This window comes from Schistocerca piceifrons, chromosome 5 (genome assembly GCF_021461385.2).
Source record: "Schistocerca piceifrons isolate TAMUIC-IGC-003096 chromosome 5, iqSchPice1.1, whole genome shotgun sequence".
NCBI lineage: Eukaryota > Metazoa > Arthropoda > Insecta > Orthoptera > Acrididae > Schistocerca > Schistocerca piceifrons.
In genome coordinates this window covers 106,590,716-106,617,849 of record NC_060142.1, presented here as the reverse complement: position 1 = coordinate 106,617,849, position 27,134 = coordinate 106,590,716, and the positions used below count along the sequence as shown (strand labels likewise).

The window sequence follows — 27,134 nt, the reverse complement described above, 5'->3', positions numbered from 1 at the left end:
CGAGTAACGAAGATTTTTGTGAGGCAAGTGATTCATGAAAGGCATAGGTTATTGTTAGTCAGGGCCATTCTTTTGTAGGGTTTATTGAAAATCAGATTGCGCTGAGGAAAAACAAATATTGTGTGTCAGTTTAGTGATGATCAGAATAAGTAAAGAGAGAAATGTCTGAGTACGTTCAGTTTTGCTCAGCTGTTTGAAAATCAAATAACGTAGAGGTTTTCCAGCACTGTCATTTATAAATTTTTCTAAGCGGATGTTTCAGTATTATAACGGAGAAAAAATAGGTGATAACTCAAAGGCAATGTTTAGGTCTCTCTTATTTCAATAAATCATTTACCTACAAAATTACCTCAAGAAAGGATCGATCCACTCCATCGCAGCTGAACTCATCTTAAAATTGCAAAGAACTGATTTGTATAGCAGGGGTTGCAGCATAGTTCTTCGGACGAAGGAAACGTCTTGGGTCTGTAAGCGTTGTTTGCATGTCGCAGAATCTCTACTTAGATTTCCTTGCACTTAGATTCCATTGAGAACCGCAGTTAGATTCAGTAGCAAGGACAGACGTATAAATTAGCAAGGCTCATAGCCATTAAAATTTAACAGACAGAGAACAGTAGACAAGCAACCGTCTGACTTCATAACTTCGACTTGGACATTTCCGGAACCTCAGACCACCAGATTTCTCTCTGGCACTGTTCCTGAAAGCCTGGACCATTTTCAAGGAAACCTCCTGTAGGTGGAGACGCTGCTCGCTGAAGTAATGCTAGACTGTAAGAACTCAGTTTTACGATCAGGTCCAGTCTTTATATAATAACTGACAGCCCTGTAACAGTTCGTGAAACGGTGAAAACTTGAGAACCCAGGCATGGCGAGTGAGAGCATACGAAATGTTTCGTTCGAGGACCTGAGAAGTGGTATCGGTAGCAAGGCAGTGGAGGTGTTCTAAGTTAATGGTGTGCAGCGTTTTGCCTTCAACATATCCAAGTCATGATAGAAGACTATTAAGGCTTAACGTTCCATCCACAAAGAGGTCATAACAGACGAATTGATAGTTGCGGGTCTTACCGTGCATAGTTCATCACCGTTGGACTGATGAAGTTCAGAATGGACACGATGCCTGCACGCAAAGAGGGCTCGAAGACCTTGCGCCCCCATTGGCGGAACTCGTGATCCGGGTTCCGCTGGCAGTTGCACTCCTGGCCGAAGGCGACGGAGGAGATGACGTCAGTGGTGAACCGCGCAATCAGCTCGCGCACCTCCACCGACTGCCCGCGGTCCACCATTTCCCCCACCACGTCTGCCATCTCGCGCCCGTTGTCCTGGATAGTCTATCACATAAATGCATACACCTTGTCAGTGGCCGTAAGAGAGGAGCGTGTTTCAGCAAACTACCGTGTTCCCATTGCTGGATTCAGGACTTTTTAGGAGATAGAACTTGAGACGTAATTTTTAACAGAACAAAATCGACAGAAATGAAGGTAATTTCCGCGTTACCCCTTGGGAGTGTTACAGGGCCATTTTTGTTTGCAGTGTATAAATATGATCTTGTGGATATCGTCGGAAGCTCCGTCAAGCTTCTTGCAGATGACGCCGTTGCCTACAGCAAGATGGTAACGCCATACGACTGTAGCGAAATGCAGGAAGATCTCCGGAGGGACTACGGCTGTTTCGGGGACTGGCAGTTGATACTAAACGTAAATAAATGAATCGTAAGTAGGCGGAGAAATCAACCGCTATCCGATTAGGACTTCTGATGCGACCTAAAGTGAATCGCCCACATAACAGAAATTGTAGGAAAAGCCGATGCCAGGCTGAGATTCAGTGGATATATACACCGAAGAGCCAAAGAAACTAGTGGTTGGGCTGTTTGGGGGAGAAGACCAGACAGCGAGGTCAACGGTCTCATCGGATTAGGAAAGACGGGGAAGGAAGTAGCCGTGCCCTTTCAAGGGAATCATCCCGGCATTTGCCTGGAGCGATTTAGGGAAATCACGGAAAACCTAAATCAGGATGGTCGGACGCGGGATTGAACTGTCGTCCTCCAGAATGCGAGTCCAGTGTGCTGGTCACTGCGCCACCTCCCTCGGTGAAACTATTGCATCTGCTTAATGTCGTGTAGGGCCCCAGCGAGCAATCAGAAGTGCCGCAACACGACGTGGTATGGACTCGACTAATTTCTGAAGTAGTGCTCGAGGGAACTGACACCATGAACCCTGGAGGGCTGTCCATAAATCCCTAAGAGTACGAGGGAGTGGAGATCTCTTCTGAATGGCACGTTCCAAGGCACCCAGATGTGCTCAATATTGTTCATGAGTGGGGAGTTTGGTGGCCAGCGGAAGTGTTTAAACCCAAAAGAGCGTTCCTGGAGCTACTCTGTAACAATTATGGACATGTGGCGTGTTGCATTATCATGCTGGAATTGCCCAAGTTCAACAATGAACATGAATGGATGCAGGTGATCAGATAGGATGCTTACTTACATGTCACCTGTCAGAGTCTTATCTAGACGTATCAAGGTCCCATACCACTCGAGGTGGACGGGCCCCACACCATTACAGAGCCTCCACCAGCTTGAACAGTCGCCTGATGATATGCAGGGTCCACGGATTCATGAAGTTGTCTCCATAACCGTGCACGTCCATTCGCTCGACACAATTTGCAACGAGACTCGTCCGACTAGGCAACATGTTTCCAGTCCAATGTTGGTGTTGACGGGACTAGGCAAGGCGTAAAGCTTTGTGTCTTGCAGTCACCAAGCGAACGCGAGTGCGTCTTCGGCATCGAAAGTCCACACCGAATATATTTCGTTGAATGGTTCACACGCTGACACTTGTTCATGGCCCAGCACTGAAATCTGTAGCAATTTGCGGAAGGGTTGCACTTGTGTCACGTTGAACGATTACCTTCAGTTGTCGTTGGTCCCGTTCTTGAAGGTTCTTTTTCCGGCCGCAGCGATGTCGGAGCTTTGGTGTTTTACCGGTTTCCTGATATTCACGGTACGCTCTCGAAATAGTCGCACGGGAAAATCCACACTACATCGCTACATCGGAGATGCTGTGTCCCATCGGTTCTGTGCCGACTATAGAACCACGTTCAAACTCACTTAAACTTTGATAACCTGCCATTGTAGCAGCAGTAACCTATCTAACAACTGATATTCTGCCTGTTTACATATCTCTGTATTTGAATAGCATGCCTATAGCAGTTTCCTTGGCGCATCAGTGTAATTTATCCACGAAACAAAGGCTGAAAAAACCCTTGTTTGACAGATTTTTGGATAATGTTCATTGACCTGGACTCTTTTACCAAGTAGGATTAAGGCAACCAATGGCGAATATTCGACAAAGGATTCACGTTTCGCGCTGGGATCGTTTAGTCGGGGCGTGTCCGTTACGGGAATGCCTTGTGCATCACGGAGAATTTTACTGTCGAAATTCCCAGAAATCAGAGCTCGTACGGACTGCAACTGTTCCCAAGCGCCGTTCGCGATTCGAACAGAGAAGCGGGTAAGCGATCGTGGTCTGAGATCTACCATTTGCCACACAGTATGGGGTGACTTTGAAGAGGATAGACGTAGATGTTGCAAAATTAAAAAGAAGTCTGTAAATCTTTTTATTACAAAAATTTATGCTTTCATACGCAGTGTACCTCACGTAATGTGTTGAGGATTTTCTGACTCCCAACTACATACAAACAACAGGAGGCACGTAAAGCTTAATGGTGACGGCGCAACGGAAACGAAATCTCTCCGTGCAGAACAGACATCAGAGAGGATCAAAACAGGTAATTAGTGCAACTGAAGAGGTAGCTCACGTAGTAAATACTTAATTTTTTTACGGTAGTCTAGATAAAGTTGCAATCAGATGCCAAATAGTTCAACCACACTATGAACTAGGAGAGTTGAAAAATGATCGATAAATGCGATTTCGCTAAAATTTGGTTACTTGCATTGTTGCTCCTCGTTTCACAGCTTCGAGAATTATAATGTTCTCGAATTGCAAGGATACTGTATTTCACGTTATCAAAGCTATTACATTTTGAAGAACAAGGAACTAAAACTGGGAAACAGAAGAAAATTCACCATCTGCTTTGCTCAACTCCAACATGGAATAAAGACATTATGAGAGTTACTTTTCTCGTGTTGCACTTGAAGGGTATGGTTCGACAAGGCGTTAAAAGCCCGCAGCATACAGTGTTCGCATTTAACGACTTACCTCTCGGGATAGAACAAGTTTATTTGGTTCCTTAAATTCCTGCAACCCACAAGACTCATGTGTCCAGGCGGCAGCGACATACCCCTACACGAGGCAACAAAGTGCCTGAGCAGGATAAGAAGCGGGCCCGAAGCGCTCTTTGCTTGTGAATTTTTATTGTCATTTGCTGTATTCCTGTATCCAGTCGAGCACAGATTTCCTTGAAATGCAGTTCTAACCAAGTACGACACGCAGTTCGCTGTGAACGAGCTCTGCGAACAGTCTCCCGGATTACAAAAATTGCGTTTGTTTAGTCGGGGACACACTCATAACACTCCTGCCACATTTGTCTGACTTCAGATCATTAACTAATGGCCGCTGAATACGGTGTATCGGCTGTCTTCCACCCAACATGTGCTGCGACCTTCTAGATAAGTATAGGCGTGAAATTTAAAACGATACGCGGTATTTTGGAGTTTGTGACTTACTTACGACTCAGCCTCTTAGTACTACACTCATGCTCATAAATTACGGATAATGCTGATACATGGTGTAATAATGCTCTGGTGGGCGGTTTGCGGGTTTAAATCACCTCGGGGTATAACTACGTGGTGCATTTGAGCTGCGGTCATCACACGGTGGCGCTGGCAGCGGTCCACACACGCAGAGGTATGGTGGTGCATGTCAGAGTACAGTGCAGCGAGTAAGTGTGCTGACGTTTCAGACATGCTAATGGTGACTGTGCGTTGAAAATGGCTCAAAGAACACATATTGATAACGTTATGAGGGGTAGAATATTGGGCAACTGGAGGCTGGTCAAAAACAGCAGGTCGTAGCTCGGGCCCTCCGTGTGCCACAAAGTGTGATCTCAAGATAATGGCAACGATTCCAGCAGACAGGAAACGTGTCCAGGAAACAGTACGGGACGTCCACAGTGTGCAACACCACAAGAAGACTGATATCTCAGCATCAGTGCCCGCAGACGACCACGGAGTACTGCAGGTAGCCTTGCTTGGGACCTTACTGCAGGTACTGGAACAGTTGTCTCCAGACACACAGTCTACAGACGACTGAACAGACATGGTTTATTCGACCGGAGATCTACAAGGTGCATTCCACTAACCCCTGGTCACAGAAGCCTGGTGTCAAGAACACAGCACATGGTCATTGAAACCGTGCTCCCAGGTTACTTTCACGGACGAGACCAGGTGTGGTCTGAGCAGTGATTCTCGCCGGGTTTTAATCTGGCGTGAACCAGGAACCAGATACCAACCCCTTAATGTCTTTGAAAGGGGCCAGTATGGCGGTCATGGTTTGATGGTGTGGGGTGGGATTATGATTGGTGCACGTACACCCCTGCATGTCTTTGACAGAGGAACTGTAATAGGCCAGGTGTATCGGGACGTCATTTTGCACCAGTATGTCCGCCTTTTCAGGGTGGCAGTGAATCCCACCTTCCTCCTGATGGATGATAACGCACGGCCCCGCCGACCTGACATCGTGGAGGAGTACCTCGAAACAGAAGATATCAGTCGAATGGCCTGCCTGTTCTCCAGACCTAAGCCCCATCGAGCACGTCTGGGATGCTCTCGGTCGACGTATCGCTACACGTCCTCAAACCCAGAGGACACTTCAGGGGTTCCGACAGGCACTGGTGCAAGAATGGGAGGCTGCACCCCAGCAACTGCTCGACCACCTGATCCAGAGTATGCCAACCCGTTGTGCGGTCTGTGTACGTGCGTATGGTGATCATATCCCTTACTGATGTCGGGGTACATGCGCAGGAAACGGTGGCGTTTTGTAGCACATGTGTTTCGGGACGGTTTTCTCAACTTATGACCAATACCGTGGACTTACAGATCTGTGTCGTGTGTGTTCCCTATGTGCCTATGCTATTAGCGCCAGTTTTGTGTAGTGCCACGTTGTGTGGCACCACATTCGTCAGGTATCCTTAATTTATGAGGATTAATGTAGTAAGCCCCTATGACCAATCACTGTTATACAAAGAAAAGTTGCACGCAAAAGTACGTGACACTCTGCGTTTTGTACTAAACTACCCGGATAATACCTTGACCTTCAGCCTAAACTACCATTATGCAAAGTAATATTTTAACAAGTTATCATGTCGCTATTATGACATATAGCTTGGCGCACAGTTCGGGTCAGTAGTCGGTGTGCCACCGTCCAGCGTTACATTGCAATCCAGACTTTATAGTCATCAGGATTCACCGTTATGGGGTAACAACAGGGTGAGGGTGGAAAAAGCTCTCAATTTTTTTTACTACGGAATTCCAATGTATATACAAAATATTTAAAAAGTAGCGATTCTGTGAGCGTTTGAAGCTCACCGTTCACGGCACGCCTGGGCGTTAGAGAACCGGTTCCCCGCTCACGCTCCCCATTTAAAGCGATTCGAGTAAACCTGATTTCCTGGAGCGTCGTTTGAGCGGTTTTACTCAAAATGTAAACGAAAGTTTCAATAGTCTCATTTGAAGATACGCTCTAAAATCAGCGTTCAACCGTAGCAAAATTGTCACCATTGCTTCCAATTTGGCCGTATGTACATTCAATGTAGACCGTACTGCATTAATGCACTTGGCAAATGCTCTTCAAGTCAAAATCGGTGACGAAATGCGCCGATTCTGTACGAATAGAGACGGTAGGGGCGATACGTTCAGCGACGAAAAGACCGTTGAGGACGAAAATGAGGGTTTATCAGGTAAAAGTAACAGAAATCGGCCATCCGCTAGCCGGGGCGACAATTATGTGGAGCAGGCATCGATGATATCCCGTAAGTTTCAAGCTTTGTCCCTTTTCATATATGATAACTACCTGTCAAACTTTAAACGAGTTTTTCTCAAAACCATGTTTTTCGGCATGATTGTCGTCGCCCACCCTTCAATTTTCATTCGATTTTAATGATTTTTGGCCTTCCTTGAAGAAAACTGAATGCTCTTCATCGTAGCAGATTTTTTTATGCTCATATTTTGTATTTTTTTCGACCAAGAAAGAGGTGTCCAAAAATGGCCACATTTTTCAAATTTGACCCCTTTTTTCAAATCCCTACGATGAAGTGAAATTACATCTGTAAGGATCAGGGTGATATGCAATTTTCGTGTTTCAGAAAATCACAACGAGATTTACAGCGACAACCGTCTATCTACCTCATTTCAGAGCTAACTCGGGAAAATCCCAATTACGGTGAAGATATTAATATTTTTCAATAAAAATACCAATTGTAGCAAATCACATTTCTCTACTACATTCCAGTCGAAGAAACTCCTGAATTTGAGCAATATTTTCGTCCATCACCCTGTCCTTCGCCCTTGAGGTTTGTGAATGGAAGAACATGGATAGTACGGGAACGTTACGCTCTGTACGAGACTATCAGCCTCCTGAGAGGCCCTAACTGTGAGCGGGCAGTTGGCGAGTTTTTGACGTAATATTAAGTGAAACGGTGAATAGTCAATACTGCTAAATCTTCAGCGAGAACAATCAGATCAGACGTGACGTTTGAAACTACAGGGCTATTACAAATGATTGAAGCGATTTCATAAATTCACTGTAGCTCCATTCATTGACATATGGTCACGACACACTACAGATACGTAGAAAAACTCATGAAGTTTTGTTCGGCTGAAGCAGCACTTCAGGTTTCTGCAGCCAGAGTGCTCGAGAGCGCAGTGAGACAAAATGGCGACAGGAGCCGAGAAAGCGTATGTCGTGCTTGAAATGCACTCACATCAGTCAGTCATAAAAGTGCAACCACACTTCAGGACGAAGTTCAACAAAGATCCACCAACTGCTAACTCCATTCGGCGGTGGTATGCGCAGTTTAAAGCTTCTGGATGCCTCTGTAAGGGGAAATCAACGGGTCGGCCTGCAGTGAGCGAAGAAACGGTTGAACGCGTGCGGGCAAATTTCACGCGTAGCCCGCGGAAGTCGACGAATAAAGCAAGCGGGGAGCTAAACGTACCACAGCCGACGGTTTGGAAAATCTTACGGAAAAGGCTAAAGCAGAAGCCTTACCGTTTACAATTGCTACAAGCCCTGACACCCGATGACAAAGTCAAACGATTTGAATTTTCGGCGCGGTTGCAACAGCTCATGGAAGAGGATGCGTTCAGTGCGAAACTTGTTTTCAGTGATGAAGCAACATGTTTTCTTAATGGTGAAGTGGACATACACAATGTGCGAATCTGGGCGGTAGAGAATCCTCACGCATTCGTGCAGCAAATTCGCAATTCACCAAAAGTTAACGTTTTGTGCAATCTCACGGTTTAAAGTTTACGGCCCTTTTTCTTCTGCGAAAAAAACGTTACCGGACACGTGTATCTGGACATGCTGGAAAATTGGCTCATGCCACAACTGGAGACCGACAGCGCCGACTTCATCTTTCAACAGGATGGTGCTCCACCACACTTCCATCATGATGTTCGGCATTTCTTAAACAGGAGCTTGGAAAACCGATGGATCGGTCGTGGTGGAGATCATGATCAGCAATTCATGTCATGGCCTCCACGCTCTCCCGACTTAACCCCATGCGATTTCTTTCTGTGGGATTATGTGAAAGATTCAATGTTTAAACCTCCTCTACCAAGAAACGTGCCAGAACAGCGAGCTTGCATCAACGATGCTTTCGAACTCATTGATGGGGACATGCTGCGCCGAGTGTGGGAAGAACTTGATTATCGGCTTGATGTCTGCCGAATCACTAAAGGGGCACATATCGAACATTTGTGAATGCCTAAAAAAACTTTTTGAGTTTTTGTATGTGTGTGCAAAGCATTGTGAAAATATCTCAAATAATAAAGTTATTGTAGAGCTGTGAAATCGCTTCAGTCATTTGTAATAACCCTGTACTGATTTTTAGTAAAGTCTATAAACACGTCACGAACGTCGGTTTTTCATTATTGTGTCTCCCTCCATAAAGACAAAAATTCCGTAAGGGTGAGGTTCCATTTACACGACTGGAACATATAGCGTAAATGAAGTTTCCAATATGAAACATCAGTGTGTGATGAAACAAAACGTTCTGTACGGAGAAAAATCCAAGAAGACTAAACGGCATTGTTATGAAGTCATGTTTTCTTAATGTAATGGTAATCGCTTGTGAACCTATAGGCTGTGACAGTGTTCAAACTTGTCTGTATTGTCGTCGACCGCTTTGGTGGCCATCTCCACGTAAGGGAAAGATTTATAGCTTTCGAGAGACAATTTTCGCACCAAAGCCGTTGGGTTTTTAGCACAAAACGATTACGCTGTGGAGCCGCATCACGCATCAACTCACCTTGAACATCACCTTTAGTTTTCCAGATGTGAACGTAGGGCTCAACTTGATTCTCAGCTGGCGCCACTTCTTTCCTCCCAACGCAAAGAGATGTTGGTTGAGAGGTTCTTCGTCGTCGATGAACAGTCCCCTGTCGTGGAACGTCCCGAAATCCTTAACAAGGACGTGACGAATGAGTTCAGGGTCACGGATAAGCAGCAGTGGTCGACGGAATCCGTAAAACCCGACATACCTCTCTCCTGAAATGAAAACAGATCATAATTACGACATAAACTGACGGCGCACATCTTCCTGATGTAATAAAACTTAGATGCCACCACAAGGATTGTACCGATTCTCAGTGTTAGCTAGATCCGCAATTGAGACAAATAGAAAATTGTGTGGAACGTGACGCGACATTTCGAAGCCCACACGAGCTCTATGGTGAGGATCCCGTCTATGCTTGATGCGACTTAGGCCAACCAGATCTGCTATTGACTTTAACTGGCCTGCTTTGTTATCTAACAGCGACACGGATAATGGAATAATGGCTTTAATTCTGGCATTACACTATCATATTGCTGTGTCAAAGCTGATATGTCAAATATTTATGTCAAAGAAATTTGATGGTGTAATAGGGAACTTTGTCAAATCTCGCCTGTCGTCAAATAAATATGATCAAATCTAGCGCCTCGCGATAGATTTGATCATAAAAGTCGTTTGTCGCCTGTTCACTACAACGTGACATGAAACCGCTTTGAGCGCTGGCGTCGCTACAGCTATTTGACGTCTGTGTATTATGTTTCTAAATATGGCTTCAAAGTTGGTGTGTTTCTTCGACTCTTATGGATTTTTTTTATATAAACTTACTCCGACTAGTGTTGGGAGTGAAAAGGGGCTCAGTGTATGCTATTAATTGTGTCTTGATGGGCAAGTGGAATACCTGCAGGCAACTTCATGTCCACAATCACAGATACAGCCATCCACCTCTACATCTCGAAACACCCAGGTTGCTTTTCAACAAGCCGGAATAGAAGATGTGGTCACACTCTAAAATAAAAAGTTCTTTCTTAGCTTTCTATTCTACTTCGTTTATGTTTGAATTCCGAATGGCACAAGCTAGAAAGCGCTTCATCCGTTTCGCACTTTTTATTAATTTTATATTTGTTGGAACACGGATTCCATTAATCAAATTATTCAAAAATAGAAATAGTTCTTATTGCCCATATAGTGTACTAAACATTTACTTATCTTCACGTATTTCGCCTTCCGTGCTTAATAAATCGCTTCAAACGTTTCTGGAATTACTTTGGTTAATGTGCGATGTAATATTCGAGTGCTGTGTTGTGGAGTAACTCTCTCTGCATCAGGAAATCGCAATCTCACAGTTTGTCTGTCTTCTGTACATATAGCATTTCTCAAGAGAGTACTCTGTTTTGCAATATGAGAAGCCCCTTTACCGAGTAAATACTGAAATACTCTCCCGTCCACTCGTAACTAATTTATGTATTAATACCTGAATTCCTCCACTTGTAGCTCTCATAACAAATTTTGCTCAATGCTTTTATTATATCGAAGTAATACCTAAGGCTTCATCCGAGTATGTTTCCTATTTTCTCCGTTGCATTCATCCAAATACACACACAATGCAATTGTGGTACTAAAAACTGCAACGCATAATAGCAAGCTGTTGTCCACCATCTCGGAATTTGACGAAATATTTGACGACAGTGTAATACCCCTTTTTAGCGCCACGTCATAGATCTTTGTCAAAGAAATTTCGCGAATATTTTATCATACTCCATTGTCACCGACGTTGCGAGTGCGCTAAACACCTCTACAAGAATAGAAAAAAAAAAACATAAAATGCATTGCACGTCGCTGGAGTGTGCGGCTGCTAAGGACAAACAGTCGTTAGCAAACTACTTCTGGACCACCATCCGGATCTCAGTTGTAGCTGGCTTGTTCAGGTACGTGGGGCTCTGACCGAGGATAGTGTTTACCTAGATAATAATGAGACCAAAATGATAATGTCGCTACTGCATCGAGACTATCTCTAAGGTTCAAAATGGTTCAAACGGCTCTGAGCACTATGGGACTTAACTTCTGAGGTCATCAGTCCCCTAGACTTAGAATTACTTAAACCGAACTAACCTAAGGACATCACACACATCCATGCCCCAGGCAGGATTCGAACCTACGACCGTAGCGGTCGCGCGGATCCAGACTGTAGCGCCTAGAACCGCTCGGCCACTCCGGCCGGCTATCTCTAAGGACTGGAGCAGATATCGTTATGGTGTTTTGAGGCCATTCCATGTATTTGTGGTCTGGTTCACAGCAAGCCTGCCGATCGCCTGTGTAGGCCGAAATTGTGGACAGGCTAGTAACCATCGACACTGCCTCTTAGTTCCAGGTGTCTACGAGAACATGTCTGCTTTTCTTTAGCTATCTGTTACTGGTCTGTAGTCTCCCTCTCTTCTTTAGATTACTCATTTAATTTCAACCAGATCGAAATCACTGCAGCATGTGAAGAAGAAACGGACGCCGTCACAGTTCAGAGAGCAAGTGGTTGGGATGGTTAGGACGACTTTGACAGGCAAAATTCATTAATTCAGATCCCTCCAAAGAACAAGAAAGCAACAGCTCCGTAAACAGAACACTACCTTATCGAAGGTAAACTGAAGAGCCAAAGAAATTGGTACACCTGCCTAATATCGTGCAGGGCACCCGCGAACACGCAGAAATACTGCAAAACGACGTGGCATGGACTCGACTAAAGTCTGAAGTAGTGCTGGAGGGAACTGACATCATGAATCCTGTAGGACTGTCCACAAATCCGTCAGAGTACAAGGGATTGGAAACCTCATCTGAACAGCATGTTGCAAGGCATCGACGATATGCTCAATAATGTTCATATCAAGGGAGTTGGTGGCCAGAAGAAGTGTTTAAACTCAGAACAGTGTTCCTCGAGCCACTCTGGAGCAATTCTGGACGGTGGGGTGTCGCATTGTCCTGCTGAAGTTGCCCAAGTCCGTCGGAATGCACAATGGACACGAATGAATGCAAGTGACCAGACAGGCTGATTACATACGTGTCACCTGTTAGAGCTGTATCTAGACATATCAGGTGTCCCATATCACTCAACTGCACACGCCCCACAGCATCACAGAACCTCCACCAGCTTGAACAGTCCCCTGCTGATTTTTAAGGTCCATAGATTCATGAGGTTGCCTCCATACTCGAACACGTCCAACCGCTGGATAAAATTTGAAACGAGACTCATCCAACCAGGCAACATGTTTCCAATCATCAACAGTCCAATGTCGGTGCTGGGCCCAGGAGAAGCGTAAAGCTTTGTGTCGTACAGTAATTAAGGGTGCACGAGTGATCCCTCGTGTCCGAAAACCCATATTTCCATATAGATGATATTTCTTTCAATTCTGCCTGTTTACATATCTCTGTATTTGAATACGCATGCCTACACCAGTTTCTTTGGCGCTTCCTCACTGCTGCACATCTGCGGCTGTGTAGCCATTTTCAGGGGTAGGCAGTGTAACCTGCCAATAAAAAAAAATTGGTTGCAGACAAACTATCGTCCAATCATACGTTCATAAAATGTAACGCTCTGGCGATGGCACATAGCTGGCGGAACATGGAAATTAGCAATGAAACAATAACAAATAATAAGTGTACCGTAGCTGAAACACCATATCTGCGTGCAGCAATCGCTCCTGGATAGGTGTATTATAATTTGTGCCAGATGATTTCAGTCAAAGTGGAATGCTACAACCATCCATTACTATGTTTTCTAAAATATGTTTGTATCTGATCTTTTTGTAGATATCTGATGATCGAAAATACACTATTTGATCGAAAGTATCCGGACTCCACCAAAAACATGCGTTTTTCATATTAGGTGCATTGTGCTGCCACCTACTGCCAGGTACTCCATATCAGCGACCTCAGTAGACATTAGACATTGTGAGAGCAGAATGGGGCGTTCCGCGGAACTCGTGGACTCCGAACGCGGTCAGGTGAACGGGTGACTTGTGTCACACGTCTGTACGCCAGAGTTCCACACTACTAAAAATCCCTAGGTCCACTGTTTCCGATGTGATAGTGAAGTGGAAACGTGAAGGGCCACGTACAGCACAAAAGCGTACAGGCCAACCTAGTCTGCTGACTGCAGAGACCGTCTACAGTTGAATTGGGTCAGAATGTGTAAAAGGCAGATATCTATCCAGACCATGCATCAGGATCCCTTGCTAATATAGTACTATAAAAGTTAGGTGGGAGGTGAGAAAACTTGGATTTCGTGGTCGAGCGGCTGCTCATAAGCCACACATCACGCCGGTAAATGCCAACGACGCCTCGCTTGGTGTAAGGAGCGTAAACATTAGACGACTGAACAGTGGAAAAACGTTGTGTGGAGTGACGAATCACGGTGCACAATGTGACGATCCGATGGCAGGGTGTGGGTATGGCGAATGCCCTGTGAACGTCATCTGCCAGCGTGTGTAGTGCCAACACTAAAATTCGGAGGCGGTGGTGTTATAGTGTGGTCGTGTTTTTCATGGAGGGGGCTTGCAGCCCTTGTTGTTATGCGTGACACTATCACAGCACAGGCCTACCTTGATGGTTTGGTTGGGTTGTTGGGTTGTTTTGCGGGAAGAGACCAAACAGCGAGGTCATCGGTCTCATCGGATTAGGGAAGGACAGGGAAGGAAGTCGGCTGTGCCCTTTGAAAGGAACGATCCCGGCAGTTGCCTGGAGCGGTTTAGGGAAATCACGGAAAACCTAAATTAGGATGTCGGGACGCGGGACTTGATGTTTTAAGCACCTTCTTGCTTCCCACTGTTGAAGAGCAATTCGGGATGGCGATTACATCTTTCAACCTATGAACACCTGTTGGTAATGCACGGCCTGTGGTGGAGTGGTTACACGGCAATAACATCCCTATAATGGACTGGCTTGCACACAGTCATGACCTGAATCCTACAGAACACCCTTGGGATGAAACTTCCTGGCAGATTAAAACTGTGTGCTCGACCGAGACTCGAACTCGGGACCTTTGCCTTTCGCGGGCAAGTGCTCTACCATCTGAGCTACCGAAGCACGACTCACGCCCGGTACTCATAGCTTTACTTCTGCCAGTATCTCGTCTCCTACCATCCAAACTTTACAGAAGCTCTTCGCAGAAGTTTGGAAGGTAGGAGACGAGATACTGGCAGAAGTAAAGCTGTGAGTACCGGGCGTGAGTCGTGCTTCGGTAGCTCAGATGGTAGAGCACTTGCCCGCGAAAGGCAAAGGTCCCGAGTTCGAGTCTCGGTCGGGCACACAGTTTTAATCTCCCAGGAAGTTTCATATCAGCGCACACTCGGCTGCAGAGTGAAAATCTCATTCTGGCACCCTTGGGATGTTTTGGAACGCCGAGTTCGTGCCAGGCCTTACCGACCGTTATCGATACCTCTTCTCAGTGCAGAACTCCTTGAAGAAAGGGCTGCCATTCCCCAAGAAACATTCCAGCACCTGTTTGAACGTGTGCCTGCTAGAGTGGAATTTGTCATCAAGGCTAAGGGTGGGCCAACACCGTACTGAATTCCAGCATTACCGATGGAGGGCGCCACGAACTTGTAAGTCATTTTCCGTCAGGTGTCCTGATACTTTTGATCACATAGTGTTTATTGTGTTCGAACATTATGAATTGCCTCGAAGAAAACGGTCTATTGACGCACAGTCAACACTGATTTAGAAAACATCGTTCTTGTGAAACACAACTAGCTCTTTACTCACACTGTGTTGAGTGCTATTGACAAGGGATTTTAAATTCATTCCGTATATCTAGATTTCCGGAAGGTTTTTGACACTGTACTACACAAGCGGCGTGTAGTGAAATTGTGTGCATATGGAATATCGCCTCAGCTATATGACTAGATTCGTGATTTCCTGTCAGAGAGGTCACAGTTCGTAGTAGTTGACGGAAAGTCATCGAGTAAAAGTAGTGTTATAAGCCCTTTGCTGTTCCTTATCTACGTAAACGATCTGTGAGAGAACCTCAGCAGCCGTCTTCGCTTGATTGCAGATGACGCAGTCGTTTATCGACTAGTAAAGGCATCAGAAGATCAAAACAAATTGCAGAACGATTTAGAAAAAATATCTGTATGGTGCGAAAATTGGCAATTGACTCCACATAACGAAAAGTGTGAGATCGCCCACATGAGTGCTAAAAGGAATCCGCTCAACTTCGGCTACACGATAAAGTGCAGCGGCAGCAGCCGAGCCGACAGGACGCAGCACTTGTCTGATAAACTGTAAACTAATGTAGTCTTTGTTTTTTGTTCACGTGCTTCTGCCAAGAAGTGAAATGTACGTGTGTATTTTACTGTGTACATTAGTGGTTAGAAAATTAATCGTAGTTTTTGTTTTTGCGTAAGTCTTGTGAATATTCTTGTGCAGCGTAAATTTTCCCGTCGCCAGAAACTCTGTGGCGCTACTAAGTTTTAATTTTGTGCTAGTAGACAGCACACAGTTTAGATAAGTGCATTCTAGTTTGAATATTTATCTCGCGCAGTAACTTTTCGGCAAACAGAATTTCTAATAACTGGTATCTTTAAATACATCATCTTCAGTAGAGAATTTTATTTCTGTTTAATAGTTTGCGGTCCCAGAATGCAGTGAGAAATCTGCACAGCAACTTTTAGTGTTACTTTGTTCTCCCTTGGTACATTTTCAAGCTCAATAGCGCCATTTGAGACCTTATATCTAGTTTGTACACAGTACGATATCGCTAGGGACTGTGCTTGTTGTGAGCGGATACAAGGAGAGTTAGCTGCTGTCCGTAAACAGCTACAAGCTGCGTTGGCTTCCGTCGAAACGCTTCTAGCTAATGCTCAGAGTTGCGGTGGCGTAGGGGCACCAGTGACGAGGTCTGCGGCACCTTTGGTGCCACTGGAATCCCATGCCATATTTGGTGATGTGGCGCAGACGCATAGCGAAATTCTGCATGAGCCGCTGAAGTGTCGGAACACTGATTCTGTCGATGACCTCCTGAATCGCTCTTTTCAGCTCACCAATGGTTTTGGGACTATTGCTGTACACCTTGTCTTTAATGCAGCGCCACAAAAAGGCGTCCCACGTGTTCAGATCAGGGGAATATGGTGGCCAATCGAGGCTCATGCGATTGGCCTCTGGGTACCCCAGAGACAAGTGCGGTTCCCAGAGTGCTCCTCCGAGACATCACTCTCCTGCTTCGATGGGGTCGAGGTCCGTCTTGCACCAACCGCATCTTGTCGAAATCTGGTTCACTTTGGATAAAGGGGAGAAATCAGCTTCCGAAACCTTCACATACCGTTCGGCAGTCACAGTGCCATCAAGGAATATCGCACTGATTACTCTCTGACTGGTTCAAATGGCTCTGAGCACTATGCGACTTAACTTCTGGGGTCATCAATCGCCTAGAACTTAGAACTACTTAAACCTAACTAACCTAAGGGCATCACAAACATCCATCACACACAACCACTTGCTGTTCGCCGGCAGGTTTTCCAGGAAGTGGTGGCAAACTCCTTCCATCCTCTGGCAATCACTCACTCTACAGCCAGTCCTGTCGGCCACCACCGAAACTCGTTTAGAAGTATCCGGAGAAGTCCGTGATTTTCTGGCTGCAGAGAGCCTCCCCCTCCCTAGATACCGGTGAACCAGCTGTGGCATCCACAATACCCACAGGACGAACTCATAGACTAAGCAGAAAATGGTGTGTTGCAAATGCACAAAGCATGTCTAGAGGGGATAGGCAAAATAATGTGAAGAGTGGTAATAATGGGCTGGTTGTGTTTGACGGTCAGCAACGCAGGTAATGCAGGTGTCGCACTGGACTGTGCGTGTTCAATACGGACTACGCATCAGTGCAGGTTGTTTACGAGTAGTGCACACTTCGTATTTCCATCCAGAGGCTGAGGTCGACGTGCAATGAAAGACCTAACAGAGTTCTCAAGAAGGCAGATTGTGGAGGTCCGATTAGATGCAGCACCAGTAACCAAGACAGTCAACTTACTGAATGTTCCAAGAGCAACTGTTTCAGCAGTCATGAGAGCGTACACAAAAATATTACAAACGTCATCGTGTAAACGCAGTAGTGGGCGCAAATGCAAAACTAAATGTCAGAGATCGTCGTACACTAACACGAATTGTGTCAAAACAACACAAACCTACAACGGTGAAAGTGACTGCAGAGCTCAGTAGCCATTGTAGATACCCCGTATCTATCGACACTGTCCGCCAAGAACTCCATAAAGCGAATATTCATGGACGAGCTGCTATACCGAAACCATTAGTGACGACAAGCAATGCAAAGAAGCGTAAAACATTGTGTCAGGGACATAAATCTGGACGTCTGACCTGTGGAAATACATCATATTTTCCGACGAGTCGACGTTTTCGTTATTTTCAACACCGGGCCGGATTTACGTCTGGAGAACCCCAAAAGAAGCCTACAATCCTGACTACTTGATTCCAACAGTTAAGCGTGGAGGTGGTTGCGTGATGATGTAGGCAGCCATATCATGGTATTCTGGTGGTCCCAACATTACTCTCAAAGGCCGTGTTACAGCCAACGATTACGTGAACATTTTAGGTGATCAGGTGCACCCCATGATTCAAATGTTGTTCCACAACAATGATGCCATATTTCAGGACGATAACGCACCCATTCACACAGCCAGGACAGTACAATAATGGTGTGAGGAGCATGCAGCTGAACAACGTCTTCCCCACCCAGCCCAGTCCCCGGATTTGAACGTTATCGAACCCTTGTGGGCGCTATTGGAGAGCAGATTCCGGAGCAAATTTCTGTCTCTCTCGTCACTAAAGGAATTAGAAGAGTCTCTGATCGAAGAGTGGCACAACATTCCACTGGAGACTATACAATCGTTATATTCCAGTATTCCAAGACGAAACGCAGCTGTATTACGAATAAATGGGCGTCCAACTCCCTATTAACAAAACCATTCCCAAGTAAGTATGGGTGTTCACATAGTTTTCCCTATCCCCTGTTTATTATCACAGCTTATAGCACAGACTCGCTTAATTAGTAATGAACAGTTTCGTATAACTGACGAAAATTTAAAATTCCTTACTTGGCAGCTGATTGTACATTTTCTGCAATGTCTCGCCGAGAGATTCTTGGCCTAGGATGCTTCCCCGGAAGTTTCCAAACGGAACTGTAGGTTCCGCGTACGGCACCCCCTTGTTCTTCCAGTATCTGTAGCTACTGGAGAACCACAGGTAGAGGGAGAGCACGGCCGCCGACAAGACGACCACCAACTCGGCGATCCAAGAGTCCAGGAGCAGCGCCATCTTCAGTCTAAAAAAAAAGGAGGCAGGGAGCGTGTAACACTATTATAGAGTATGAGTGGTTAGTACAGTGTAATTAACTGTAAATAATTATGAAGTGTTTATTCTTTACGTGTTAAGTTCTTTGAATTGTTGGAGAGAAATGGAAAATTGTGATGCATTTTTTGATTTAACTTAACAGTGTCCTAAAATAATGAAACTTTGTTAAATATGTCTGTTTGTGAAAACAAAATTGTATGTCGAAAACTGGTTCATACTTAGGGATCTTGCATTGTGAAACAGAAAAGACGTAGGGAACCCCCTCCACTACCGAAGGGGTTGGCGCGCGAGAAAAGGTGGAAGTGGTGGTCAGTTTGGGCGGCAACAGAGAGACCACGTGACGCAGTCAGTGGCTAGCAGTCGCATAAACACCACAGGTGCCAAGTGAGGTATTCCGAAACCAAATCTATGATGGAATGGCCTCGGATAGTGCTCCGGCTTTAAAAAGGTGCTGCCGCATTTGAAAAGGCGCTAAAGGTAATGAATACACCGCCAAGAAGAATTAAATAGAGTTTAAAACCGCCAGAAGGAAATCTGATAGCCACCACGTGCTTGCCACCACTATTGCTCCACGGCTTCTCCTACTTTGGAAAACCTATGTATGCCAATATGAACCAGTGTGCTTGTGTGTGCTTTTGCAATAATAATTCAAGTGTTGTAAAATTTGTGTTTGGATTTTGAAAATGTTCTCTTCATGATACCAAGCACGATCCTATCCTAAAAGCAATAAAGACCGAGTATCCTGTTTATGAAGAAATGCAAATTTGTTTCTATTTAAATGTGCCTAAATTTCAGTTTTAAAGTATATAAAAGTTGTTAGTTAAATCATTTGTTTTATAGATAAAGAGAGAGGCACATTACTTTAAACTTGTTAAAAAAGCTTTATTTTGCTTTGAATTGCTACTACTTTGATTGTGCCAAAGTTAGTGCTAAAGAGTTTAAATGTTGATAATTAAAATCTCTTGCTTACCAAGTAATGAAAAAGGCACATAATGCTAAACCTATTTGAAACTTTACTTTACCTTGAATTTATTTCCGAAGCTAAATAAGAATACTGCTAGTGTAAATTGTTATAAAGCATTGAGGACTAAATAATCTTAAGTGGGGTTGTAATTCAGCATTTATGTGATGCAAATTGTTTCTGAAATGTGTACGTAGTTGCTTATAAAGGAAGGGACAGTTTAAGCGCCCCCACTTTAATCTTTGCTAGTAGGAAAAGGTTAATTTCAATTTTGTTTCTGCTATTTAAATCTGAAACATTACTAGAGTGAAATGAATATGAAATGTGGTAGTATAGTGTTATTTTATTGCATTTGTGATGTGTATGTTTTTGGTCCAACTTGAACTCTTGTCTGGTGCCACTTAGTCTTGTGAGATATTTGATAACATTTAGTGCTGACTTAGTTAAAGGTTGAGGTAATGACTGCTATTAATAAGGGGAAGTCTCATTTACATTGCTGCAACTGATTATCTGCACAATTGATAACTACTGCTTCCAACTGTGCAGTTCGGCTCGTTGTTGTGTGTGTGTCCATTGCTCTTTACTAATAAAAAATTTATGAAAGTCCCTTTTGAAAGAATATATATACAGGGTGGTCCATTGATCGTGACCGGGCCAAATATCTCACGAAATAAGCGTCAAACGAAAAAACTACAAAGAACGAAGGGGGAAACCAGATGGCGCTATGGTTGGTCCGCTAGATGGCGCTGCCATAGATCAAACGGATATCAACTGCGGTTTTTAAAATAGGAACGCCCATTTTTTATTACATATTCGTGTAGTACGTAAAGAAATATGAATGTTTTAGTTGGACCACTTTTTTCGCTTTGCGATAGATGGCGCTGTAATAGTCACAAACGTATGGCAAACAATTTTAAACGAACAGTTGGTAACAGGTAAGTTTTTTAAATTAAAATACAGAACGTAGGTACCTTTGAAAATTTTATTTAGGTTGTTCCAATGTGATACATGTACCTTTGTGAACGTATCATTTCTGAGAACGCATGCTGATACAGCGTGATTGCCTGTAAATACTACTTTAATGCAATAAATGCTCAAAATGATGTCCGTCAACCTCAATGCATTTGGCAATACATGTAACGACATTCCTCTCAACAGCGAGTAGTTCACCTTCCGTAATGTTCGCACATGCATTGACAATGCACTGACGCATGTTGTCAGGCGTTGTCGGTGGATCACGATAGCAAATATCCTTCAACTTTCCATACAGAAAGAAATCCGGTGACGTCAGATCCGGTGAACGTGCGGGCCATGGTATGGTGCTTCGACGACCAATCTACCTGTCACGAAATATGCTATTCAATACTGCTTCAACCGCACGCGAGCTATGTGCCGGACATCCATCATGTTGGAGGTACATCGCCATTCTGTCATGCAGTGAAACATCTTGTAGTAACATTGGTAGAACTTTACGTAGGAAATCAGCATACATTGCACCATTTAGATTGCCATCGATAAAGTGCGGACCAATTATCCTTCCTCCCATAATGCCGCACCATACATTAACCCGCCAAGGTCGCTGATGTTCCACGTGTCGCAGCCATGGTGGATTTTCCGTTGCCGAATAGTGCATATCATGCCGGTTTACGTTACCGCTGTTGGTGAATGACGCTTCGTCGCTAAATAGAACGCGTGTAAAAAATCTGTTATCGTCCAGTAATTTCTCTTGTGCCCAGTGGCAGAACTGTACACGACGTTCAAAGTCGTCGTCATGCAATTCCTGGTGCATAGAAGTATGGTACTGGTGCAATCGATGTTGATGTACATTCTCAACACCGACGGGTTTGAGATTCCCGATTCTCGCGCAATTTGTCTGCTACTGATGTGCGGATTAGCCGCGACAGCAGCTAAAACACCTACTTGGGCATCTTCATTTGTTGCAGCTTGTGGCTGACGTTTCACATGTGGCTGAACACTTCCTGTTTCCTTAAATAACGTAACTATCCGGCGAAAGGTCCGGACACTTGGATGATGTCGTCCAGGATACCGAGCAGCATACATAGCACACGCCCGTTGGGCATTTTGATCACAATAGCCATACATCAACACGATATCGACCTTTTCCACAATTGGTAAACGGTCCATTTTAACACGGGTAATGTATCACGAAGCAAATACCGTCCGCACTGGCGCAATGTTACGTGATACCCCGTACTTATACGTTTGTGACTATTACAGCGCCATCTATCACAAATCGAAAAAAGTGGTCCAACTAAAACATTCATATTTCTTTACGTAATTCTCGAATATGTAATAAAAAATGGGGGTTCCTATTAAAAAAAAACGCAGTTGATATCCGTTTGACCTATGGCAGCGCCATCTAGCGGGCCAACCATAGAGCCATCTGGTTTCCCCCTTCAAGCTTGACAAGTTTCGTACTTTGTAGTTTTTTCGTTTGACGCTTATTTCGTGAGATATTTGGCCCGGTCACGATCAATGGACCACCCTATATATATATCCATTGAGGATAAGGTTTTCACCTTACTATGCCTAATTAATCTGGAGACCGTTTTTTATTGTTTCATTTACGTAAATTTTCACTACTTTCATTATTTTCTAAATTATAGTCTTTCTGCTTTCTGCTAATTACCACAGTACGAAGTTCACGTTCGATACCCTCTATCAGTTAGGTTAGTGCACGGTCAAATTTTCAAAATTCCTCCCAGAGGGTAACGCTTACTGCACGTTAAGGCCGTATTTGTCATTTTACATTGCCCGGTAGTGTTATACTTGGCTTCCTTGTGAAAAGAAAAAGTCAGTTACTTGGGAGCACCTTTGCCATGTAGCACGATAGCATTATGAGCGGCGTCAACATCCAATGTAGGTACAGCAAAGAACCGCATGACATGGAAAGTCACTGTATTGGTGTCAGAGAGAATGCAGTGAGCGACTGATTCTCTGCTGCAGGTGGCTGGGGGGTAAATACCGTAAAAATTCTTTATTATTAACCACAAACGGCAGCACTGTAGCGTGCCCATAGCAAGCAGAGAACAGGGTGACGGACATCGAATCCCGCACCATACTTCAGTATTGTCTAATCTTCCTGAATGTTAGTCATTGCCCGGAGAGCACGGCCGCTATTGACGAAGTTGTCAATATAATTAAATCCCGTGTCAACCGGCTGTGTTCCGCGCCTTGGATACAGCACTGAGACCCTATCTGGGCCCCTAGCGTTACACTGCCAACGGTAAAAAAGATACAATCCTCTTTTCAGCCCCGTCCGTAGACTGTTTTCGACTACCTTTGCACTTGGCCATGAGCTCACGACAAGCTGAATCACTGAATCTATGGATATAAAGAGCAGTTAACTGTTTGCATGTAGGGGCTGTAAGAATAATCAGCCCTGAATGTTATGCAATAACTTTACCAACAGTAATCGACGAAATCATCGAATGAATGAACACTTCACTTCATTCTACACGATAACAGTTCTGGCTGTTTACACGACACGTTGAACAGTTTAATTTATGACGGAGAAAACCATCGAAGTAACGTCTCGTTGCCTGGATACACCTCATTTAAGGACTAAGTATTTTAGTTTGTTCCCATACGTCAAAAAAAATGATTCGTGGGCAGCAGCTTTAGTCAAGCTTCCAAACCCAAGTATATGTTCGACGTCTCTAACGCGAGGAAAATTTCACTTATTTTAATGACGAATGTTTTTAGAACAAATGACATGATTTATACTAGAATTGGTTTTCGTTTAATGGTTTTTTTAAATGTTTCAAAGGCATCCCTTGTACTTACTTCAGGTCAGAATCATCTCTGGCTTACTGCACTTTGCAAAAACGCTTATTCTGTGGGTAGAGTTCTGCTGAATAACAGACTACACTCGCTGAAACTTCCGCATTGCACTTAAAATATTCTCGTTTACGAATTTCTTTGTACACGTTTATTATAGATATCAGAATGTTCCGAGTGTAGTGAACTGTGTGAAGGTTTCATCTCTTTGTACTTTGAATACAACGGGCTTTCCACTGAAAAGCACCTTTTTAAGTTATCATTTGTTCTTTTCTAATCCAGAAGTCTTCTCATGTATCTTTTCGTTTGTCCAGTAGTAATACGAAGTATTCAACAATTTCTGTTTTCCCTTTGGTGTGAATAATAAGAACTTCTTCTGAACTCTTCAAAACACCGCCCATAACCTTTTATGCTGCTCATGTTATTTTTTCCTGTTTTATTTGTATGAAGGACACCGACTTTTATGCAATACTTAAATCTCTTTTTCGTTTCTGTCATTACGTTAAGGACACACGTCACATTCAGATTAAAATATCGCTACCCAAAATTAGTTCTATTATTTTTTTAAAACAGTTCAAACATCGCTGATAAATTCTTTTTCGTTTAAGCTTTTAGTTAGCTTCCAGCGAAAACAGCGTCCATGTTGTATAATGTTGCGTGGGTGATTCTAGATGCAGAATGTGCCACACCATTTATTCTAATGTGCCTCAAGCTTCATCTGTTTGATAAACTCTTAACTGCCAATCGGTCAATAACGTATTACATATTTTCTTACCAGTTTTTACCTGCAGTCGGAATAATTGGTAGTCCTGCATGTGGACCATCTCCAAACTAGGTATGGTCTTCAATGAATTCGGCCACCTATTTATTTACTACGAAAATGATGCGGTTTACTGGTTACAAACCTTCACCAACGTTCGATAAACAACAGTCATAAACAGTTCGAAAAATCATTTTATCACGCCACGACATAACGCTTTATCCATTAAGCGAAACCCACAGGAAATGGGTAATTTAAAATACCATTCAAGCATAGCTATTCCGTAAATCAGTTTGACGCTTGACTTACACAACGAAAGCAAATTTGCATTGATGTCACCTTCATTCGGATAGCTTTGGCTACGTATTTGTAAGTATTTATTCATAGCTTTAAGTGTGAAGGAGCATGATGTTTGAAGGTGAAGGACGTCCAGATACTTAAAAAGTACGACGTTCAGTAACGAATCGTCATTCTGCTAAATGACACCCAAATGAAGATTAGAAATAAACTAGGAGTTACTTTGTGTCGCATTGTTTCTCATATACCGAGCAGCACGTGGAAAATCCCCAGCCATTATCACATGTACATCTACGTTGCAGACGATATCTGTATTGTAGTGGAAGGGGGAATTGCATATGATAAGCATGATACAGCGCAGTACGTAGCATCGGCCTATCTCGTAAAAGTTACTGACAACCATGTACGTTGGTTCATGCCGATTTGCTTTCAAAGGTATCGCTAAGTACGTATACTAGAGTGGAAAAGTCGTTGTTACTTTGAGCACACTAACATTAACCAGAAAAAGTCAAATGCCACAAACGAGTTGTTGTGATGCCCTTCTGAAGAAACTGCTATTTTAACGGAAAATAATATCACCCCCAAGTTAAATCTGAACTATCACAACCACCTTATTCTCTACACACACACACACACACACACACACACACACACACACACACACACACCGATGAGCCAGAAAATTATAGAGCTATGTTAATTCAAGTTTGTGCCGCTGAATAACTGCAGTTGTTCAAAGCACGACACAAAAATACACACGACATGGCATCCCACGTGTATTCCGTAATGTTGGTGTTGGACAGTTGTGGACCAGAGTTCATACTGGAATTCAGTGTTACATACGTCTGTCCAGATTGGCACGAGCCTGGTGTTAATGAATGTACAACACGTCGTCGGAAATTCTCAGATTTATTGTGGACGACGTTAGTCATGACTAGCTGTTGCAGAAGCAGCAAAAAAGCATGCCAAATTAAAAAAAAACTCAAAATTCCCAAGACTGGCAAAGTTTTGCAGAAGTTCGAAATATAGCGCGTACTTCAATGCGAGATGCTTCTAATACCTTCCACAACAAAATTCTGTCTCGAAATCTGGCAGAAAACGCAAAGAGATTCTGGTCATACATAAATCACACCAGTGGCAAGACGCAATCAATACCTTTACTGCGCGATAACAACGGTGAAGTCACTGATGACAGCGTCACTGAAGGTGAGTTATTAAACACGGGTTTACGAAACTCCTTCACCAAAGAAGACGAAGTAAATACTGCTGAATTCCAATCAATAACAACTGCCAAGATCAGAAACATAGAAGTAGATATCCTTGGTGTAACAAAGCAGCTTAAATCACTTAATTAAGCCAAGGCCTCCGGTCCAGATTCTATACCAGTCAGGTTCCTCTCAGAGTATGCTGATGCAATAGCTCCATATTTAGTCATTATATACAACCGCTCGCTCACAGAAAGATCCGCACCTAAAGACTGGGAAATTGCCATAGTCACACCAATATCCAAAAAGAGAAGTAGGAGTAATCCGTTGAATTACATGCCCGTATCACTAACGTCGATTTGCAGTAGGGTTTTGGAACATACGCTGTATTCGAGCATTATGAAGTACCTCGAAGAAAACGATTTATTGACACGAAGTCAGCACGGATTCAGAAGATATCGTTCTTGCGAAACACAACTAGATCTTTATAGTCATCAAGTAACAAGTTCTATCGACAGGGAATGTCAAATTGATTCCATATTTTTAGATTTCCAGAAGGCTTTCGACACCGTTCCTCACAAGCGTCTTCTAACCAAACAGCCTGCCTATGAAATATCGCATCAGTTGTGCTGCTGGATTCGTAATTTCCTTTCAGAAAGGTCACAGTTCGTAATAACAGACGGAAAGTCATCGATTAAAACAGAAGTAATATCCGGCGTTTCTCAAAGAAGTGTTACAGGCCATCTACTCTTCCTGGTCTGTATTAACGACATAGGACACAACTGAATAGCCGTCTTAGATTGTTTGCAGATGATGCTGTGATTTACCATCTTGTAAAGTCATCAGATTACTATAACGAATTGCAAAATGATTTAGATAAGATATGTGAGTGGTGCGAAAAGTGGCAATTGACCCTGAATAAAGAAAAGTGTAAAGTTATTCGCATGAGTACTAAAAGAAATCAGATAAATTTCGATTATGCGATAAGTCAACAAATCTGAAGGCTGTAAATTAAACTAAATACTTAGATATTACAATTACAAATAACCTAAATTTGAACGATCACATAGATAATATTGTGGGCAGAGCAAACCAAAGACTGCGATTCATTGGCAGAACACTTAGAAGGTGCAACAGGTCTACCAAAGAGATTGCTTACACTACACTTTTCCGCCCTGTTCTGGAGTACTGCTGTGTGGTGTGGGATCCGCATCAGGTGGGACTGATAGATGACATCGAAAAAGTACAAAGAAGGGCA

The 27,134-nt window shown here is 43.7% G+C and overlaps 1 protein-coding gene across 1 annotated transcript in view; it reads right to left on the bottom strand.

Moving 5' to 3' along the window:
- Positions 1-18,819, bottom strand: part of LOC124798348 (cytochrome P450 6k1-like) — a 45,299-nt gene extending 26,480 nt beyond the window's left edge. The window contains exons 1-3 of the mRNA XM_047261706.1: positions 18,597-18,819; positions 9,484-9,722; positions 1,066-1,328 (exon numbers count right to left, since the gene is read on the bottom strand). Of these exons, the coding sequence (XP_047117662.1) occupies positions 1,066-1,328; positions 9,484-9,722; positions 18,597-18,816 (722 nt within the window). The 5' untranslated portion in view covers positions 18,817-18,819. The remainder of the gene's footprint in view (positions 1-1,065; positions 1,329-9,483; positions 9,723-18,596) is intronic.
- Positions 18,820-27,134: the final 8,315 nt, after the last annotated feature.